This window comes from Olea europaea, unplaced genomic scaffold (genome assembly GCF_002742605.1).
Source record: "Olea europaea var. sylvestris unplaced genomic scaffold, O_europaea_v1 scaffold1932, whole genome shotgun sequence".
In the NCBI taxonomy this organism is placed as follows: Eukaryota; Viridiplantae; Streptophyta; class Magnoliopsida; order Lamiales; family Oleaceae; genus Olea; species Olea europaea.
In genome coordinates, this window is record NW_019237150.1 from 106,725 (window position 1) to 113,656 (window position 6,932).

Below are 6,932 nucleotides of genomic sequence, written 5' to 3' on the forward strand. Positions count from 1 at the left end.
TCAATTTCCAAACATGTTACCAGAAACGAATAGAAAGTAAAACATTTAACGCTCCCAATTATCTCTATATCATTATTCTCTTTAAACTTGGAGAAAACAGCAGTACCATGAAACAGCCACAAATTCGAAACCTACACCTGATATTGATTCTCCAATTTTATCCACCATTCGACATCCAACATTAACAAGGCTCCTTTGTGCACTTGTTAAGGACAAGAAGAACTTCAAGTGAAGTTGGGAAACCAATGGCCCATTTGACATATTTTGAGATCAGCAAATTCACAGTACAACAATATACAGCAAAAAGAGGAACAGAGCTCTGAAAGTATGATTCGCTGCTGAATTATTCATCTAATCCTTGAACGTTGAAAATCTGTCAGTTGTTTTCCATATTTTGTGAGTTCAAAATGGATAACCGGTCTACTTTTTCTCAGGAAGTTTCTCTAACAATTCCGGTATGACCTCGAAAAGATCACCCACAATTCCATAATCAGCAACCTGAAAATGGAGCAAATGTCTTAGCGCACAAGTCTTTTTTCGCAGATAAACATCAAGCCATCGAAAATACAAGCAATCAGACACAATAATTAGATGAACGTTAGGAATAAACTTATTTGATAGAATGATGTCCGGGGGGGGGACACTACTAATGTTATAGACTTGATAAAAAAAGTATAGTATAAGACCCCCAAAATAAATTCTTTTCTATATCTTTGGAAGGAACATAATTTTCAAAGATTCTATAGAAATTTAAATACGAAAAAAAATATATATATGAATCTAGCTGCATTACTACGAAAATGTTACTCCCAAGATTGCTCATATTCTTGTTGCATTTTGGAGTGTGAGATGATTTGAGTTGGACCTGAAAAATAGGTGCATCTGCATCTTTATTTATGGCAACGATGACCTTAGAGTCTCTAATACCCGCCAAGTGTTGAATGGCTCCAGAAACACCAAAAGCCATATACAATTCAGGGGCCACAATTTTCCCAGTCTGGCCAACCTGGTACAAAAACAAATGTTGCATCAATGGAAGAAGTAATAGACTATTCAAAGAGGATAGGCTCTTCAATTAAGCTGGGAAAGGAAAATGGCAAAGTAAAACCACATTATGTGTCAAGTTACAGATACAAAAAAATCCTTAAATTGCAAAGTTAAAATATATTATTCCAACCACAAAGGAGGGGAAAATGTAAGTTTTGGGTTAAAATCAACGAATGCTCACTAAATTTTTAGCAGATTACAACTCACTCACCGAACTAAAAAAAGTATATCATAAAATAAGTATCTCATTACTTACTCATCTACCATAAATTTCTCATCCAGTATTCATTAAAATCCGTTACATCAGATAATGGAAAATTCTACATGGCTGACGAAATCCTACTTATCACTCCTACAGCATTATGCTTCCGCCTCAGGCAGTACCTTGATTTCCTCAGCACTTTGATATCATCAATAAAACTCGCTTCCATCTATTTTGGCCCTTTTGGAATATTGCATTTTTGCTGAGGTGGAAGCATTTAACGCCATCTGAGTATCAAGGGGGACTTTCGTTAGCCACGTAGACTTTTCCGTCAAGAGATGTAAACAGATTAGGATGGGAAATATTTTAATAGATGGGTGAGTAATATGATACAATTTTCAAAGAGTAAGTAGTAATCCTCTGAAAGTTTAATGAGCATTCATTGATTTAACTCTATAAGTTTTACAAGTATTATAGCTCCCAAACGAAACGGAAAATATGCAGCAGTCAATTCTCATGCGAGGATGAGAGAGAGAACCACATAGGCGGCTTAGATGATATCTATGTAATTATTTTACATTGCCCTCCAAATATTGAAATCCTAGCATCCAAGAACAATTTCACATCTTACCTGAAGTTCGTTAGGAACAAATCCCGCGTCAACGGCAGCACGAGTTGCACCAACTATAGGGAAAGGACAGTAAAGTTACTTTGTATGATATGACGAATTCAAAAACTGATCTATGTCGACAATTTCATGACAAGAGTTCAGAATTTGTTAAAAAATATTTTTTTTTTAACTCAAGTTCACCAGAAAAATCAATGCAGTTAAACATTCATATGGAAAAAGGAAAGATGGTGCGGGGCTTGTGGCTGGAGGGGAGGGGACATAGAACAAAACGACTTTGATTTTTTCAACAAAAGTAATAATATAACCTACAGAACCAAACCACAAGAAAAGCTGTATCGGGAAAAACCTGCTGCACCAAGTTTCTCGGCAAGCTTCTCTATCATTTTGAAATTTTCAGCACTTTTTAGACCTCGTCCTCCAGTGACCACAATACGTGCATTTCCCAGATCTGGGCGTTCTGTATCTTGAGAGGAAAGCTTCACGAATTTTGATTTACCAACTGCATCATCTATGAACAGGGGAAAAAATGTTCGTCATGGTGACTGAAATGATGAATAGTTTTTCATTGATAACTAAACTTGCCAAATTATAGTCTCTAATCAGAGAAAATATTCAGCAAATATTAGACCTACAGCATTAAATCAACCACTAGCTATCAGCCACAATATAAAGGTGACTGACCACTTTATTCCTCCAAATACATGTGCATGTTACAGAGACTACAATGTTTTTGTGGAGAAGTTATATGACAAACCTTCACTGAAGGTTGAGAGATCAACCTGCTCAATAGCTGCAGCAATAGATTTTGAATGAGCCGACATGGATGCTACAGGAAAAGATGTAGACCTAATGGTCAACATACAAGGGTCTGAGCCCGTGTACTGAATGGTACTAAGAGCATTACCAGCGTATATTGGCCTGCCATACATAAGAAAACCCAATTAATGTCTACCATTGGAACTGCTTGCGATGAGCAAAAGACACCTTCTCTGTTTCAATCTGCCAAACAAGATGCTGTTTTGTGGTATGGTATCAGCCTAGTTCATCGTTAGATCCATAATAGATCAATAATTTGCTCCAAAATGATGAAGAGTAACTTCTTCGACACTGTTCGTGCGATTAAAACGTAACATATTTGTGACATGTGCTTACCGTGGGACATGTTGTAGTCAATTAGAGATTACCCTTTATAACATTTTATACGATTGAATAAAGAATAATGACAGAAAAAGACTAACAAAGGTTTCCCCATATTCTATCAGACTCTGAAGGAGGCAGAGCAGCTATATATAAGCACGGCTTTAGACACCAGTGACATTTAAGGTTCCACCATTTACGGGCATTGCTTACAAATCAACTAGTCTATTGTCCCCTGATCAACAATCCGAATCTCAAGTCGATTCAATCACAAATTAATATTCAAATTACGGCTTATTCATATCGAAATAACTCCAATTGGTTTGTGTATGCATTTTGCTATATGTGTCTAGCCATGGTGAAGATGTAACTTCCTTTGCACTTTCAAAAGCCCAAGATATATGGAAACTAAAAGAACTTGTCTGCATTGTTGCCAGTAGGGATAGAAGTTAGTGGCATGCTATTAAAGTGAGACCCAATTTGGATTTCCTTCAACTTGGTTAGGAGCTAAGTATTATCCTCTATACATTCAGCCCAAGCTAATGATTTGCAGTTGGACTAATCAAACTTGATAGCTTCTATTTTCTTTTGTAAACCATGCTTTAGAGCATAAAATTATCTAAATGTAAATTGTTTGGAATCAAAATCAAAGACGGTCCAGGCCATAAGTACCCATTGGCCAATGAGCCATGAGGATTGCTTTGTAAGTACCTGACAAAAAGATGAGACCCACTAACTTCAATGACATCAGTGATTGGAGAAACATCCAGAAGAGCAGCTGCACGAGGTAGTATATTTTTCCCAAACGAATCTGATGCAGTAACTATGTGTGAGTAGTTCCCTTTCTTGTGCACCACATGTAACAGTTTGGCCCATGGTTCTGCTAGAGGATACGTAAACTTATCTGAGTCAGCAAGAAGCACCTACAAGAGAACCATCGTAAAAAATTAGAAATCCACAAGAGCAGGAGGAGCTAAAAATGTTGCTCCTTCATGAATAATAAATTCCAAAGATAATACAAACCCCTCTTTAAGCATCCAACTTTACTCCACGAACAAGACGTGATAAAGATAAAGTAGATGGAAGGAACTGTAAATGATTGCAAAAGAAGGCAACTCATGAAACATTCTAATCCAAAGTTGAAGTACCTGAGAAACATATGGATGACATGAAGCAGCTTGAGCAGCTTCTCGTAAGGAAGGACCTGATCCTGCAAGCAGTATAGATACAGAATTGTCCTCACCCAAAGACTTTGTAGCCTCTACTGCACTCAATGATGAAGCCTTAATAGAACCTCCTTCGTGTTCAGCTAAAACCAATGTGCTGATCTATATAAACAGTGAAAAATTATCATGAAAAACACGACACATACACTGGAAAATGGAAATTCTAAAATATTATTTCATACCAAAAGCACATCCTAAAGAAGTTATATGAAAGTGGCAATCTCTTAGTTGAAACATGTAAGACTCAGAGGAACTAAAACATCAAGGAGCTTAAAATCAGTTTTTGGATTACTTTCCAGTGCAATTTCAATGATAAGCCTCAATTTCTATACCAGCAGACTATTTATAAATTACAATTCAGGGGTCACACTTTTTCAATCAATTACACTTTTTATACATCATGGCATCGAATGGTATTATTATGAAAGCCAGGGGATGATCATAAAAATGAAGTTCCCTTTTGCTTAATAATCCAACAAATTGTAAACACCCAGATTGCTATGATACTATTTTCTAAATAATTTATCCATTTATTTAAATTTTTTTTTCTAGCAACTCTACACATTGCGGCTTTAGCTTGATAGTAATATTCCTTTTATCTAAAAGAATACAGTCATTTTGCAACTTAATAAATTAGATTCGAACACATTGTAATGTTTGTCAATTTATGAGTTAGGTTCGAGCTTTGCTGCACAGCATAAGTAACAATAAAATATAAACAACTCGAGCTCGACTCATATTCAGCTCCACTGAAGTAATTCAAATTTAGCTTGTGAGAAATCAAACCAGAGGTAAACTCAGTTTTAATCCGGTTAAGTTACAAACTTATACCAGTTCGCTTCGTCTCAACATAATCAAACTCCTTACAAAGTCCACATTATATATGCCATTAAATTGATTTTTTCTTCTTCTGTGTTGTTTCATTAAGCATAATAAGCCACAAGCAATAAAAAATAAAAATTGAATACAGGATTCTAAAGAAGAAATTCCAAACACAATCACCTGATTGAATAAAAACGACAAATCCCAATCAAATAATATTAAAAAACAAAGGGATCCCAAAAATAAATAAATAAGTAAAAGTCGGACTCTGATAAGCAGATACTTGATTTTTTGTCAAAATACGTGAAAATTAAATTTTTTCTTCTCCTGGTTTTCATTTTGATGTGAGCTTGTTAGAATGTAACAGTAATGGCGTTAAAGAATAGCTGAATAGGGTACTCACAAATCGGTAGCGGGAGAGTACAGCAGTAGCGAGCGAACGGTTTCGAGAAACTGCGAGCATCGCACGAATTGCCATTATTGTTTCAATTGGGATGAGAGAACTTACAATTAGTTAAATTATACTTTTGGCCTGACTTCTATAATACTGTTATTTATTTATTTATTTATTTATTTTTTTAAGTAAACTCTTTTTTTCTATTACAATAAATAATTTTGCATTAAATAAAAATTGAAATAAATTAGAAGAGATGCCTCATATTTGCTTGATCACAAAAAAGAACAAAAGTCAAACACATAAATTAAAAAAAAAAAAAGTCATTTTTGACCTTTGGGTTTGTTTGATTGACTTTATTTTTCATGAAAAATGTCATTTTTAACCCAAATTCTTAATTTTGAAGTATTTGACCGACATTTTTTTTATAGAATATATTTTTCAAAAGTTAGACACAAGGTCATATTTTTCTTAAAATATATATATATATATATATATATATATATTAGAGAGAAGTGTTTTTATTTTTCAGGCAATTCACTCTCTTTCTTTTGTCTATCCATAAATAAAATATGGACAATTATAATTTTATAATATTATTTATATTAAAAATTATATCAATCAAATACATTTAATTAATAATTTTTTTGTCAAGAATTATTTTATTTCCATACAAATTTCACACTTACGATGTCACGATTTAAAAGTAAATGAGGATTAAAAAGTACATTAAAAAGGCCAAAAAAAAAAAAAAAAGGATCATGATCGACTCAACCTGAAAGGATAATTGAATTCGAGTCGACATAAAAAATATTAAAAACCAACCATTTAATATAGAAGTGGATTACTCCAATCAACAACACCAAGATTGCAACATCTCGTGCCAATTATTTGCATTAATTATGCCATTGGTACAAATTACCCAAGCGCAACATCTCGTGCCAATTATTTGCATTAATTATGCCATTGGTACAAATTACCCAAGCTACCATTTTTGGTTATATATTTTAAGAATTGATCTATTTGTACGTTCTTCTTTGACATCTTTGATGTATTCCTCGTATGTAGAAAATTTGGTCATTAATTGAAAAGAATATTGTCAAAATCAATTTACAATAAGGCTATCAACGTACACAATGTCGAACTTGATATACCAAAAAAAAAAAAAAAAAAAAAACTAAATTTTTTTAAAAAAATAAAATTATTATTCAATTTCCTGAATTTCGTTTTCAATTTAGGGTCTGTTTGATTCGTTCGAATTCCATGGAAAATGGAATTTGAATTCCACATTTTTTCAATTTTGTGTGTTTGATACATTTTAATTTTCATGGAATTCCATTTTCTTACTTGTCTTGGGAAATGATATTTTCTTGGTTTTTAAGGAAAGCCAATTCCCACTCCAAGCTACTGTTCACGGTTTTTTTTTTTTTTTTTTTTTTTTTGGAAAGGAAAAAAAATTTTAAAAATTTTTTA

General features: G+C 33.5%; 1 protein-coding gene across 2 annotated transcripts; it reads right to left on the reverse strand.

Moving 5' to 3' along the window:
- Positions 1–44: 44 nt before the first annotated feature.
- LOC111379118 (electron transfer flavoprotein subunit alpha, mitochondrial) lies at positions 45–5,578 on the reverse strand. Of its 2 annotated transcripts, none has more exons than XM_023002450.1 (8): positions 5,469–5,578; positions 4,166–4,345; positions 3,729–3,940; positions 2,635–2,798; positions 2,227–2,388; positions 1,881–1,933; positions 866–1,006; positions 45–498 (listed from the first exon to the last, which is right to left on the reverse strand). In XM_023002450.1, the coding sequence occupies exons 1-8, from the start codon at positions 5,541–5,543 to the stop codon at positions 421–423; spliced, it is 1,065 nt and encodes a 354-aa protein (XP_022858218.1). In that variant the 5' UTR covers positions 5,544–5,578; the 3' UTR covers positions 45–420. The 2 variants fall into 2 exon arrangements, with proteins under 2 accessions (XP_022858218.1, XP_022858219.1); XM_023002451.1 differs by lacking the exon at positions 45–498 and adding an exon at positions 1,432–1,536 and having other exon boundaries at positions 889–1,006.
- Between the last annotated feature and the right edge of the window lie 1,354 nt (positions 5,579–6,932).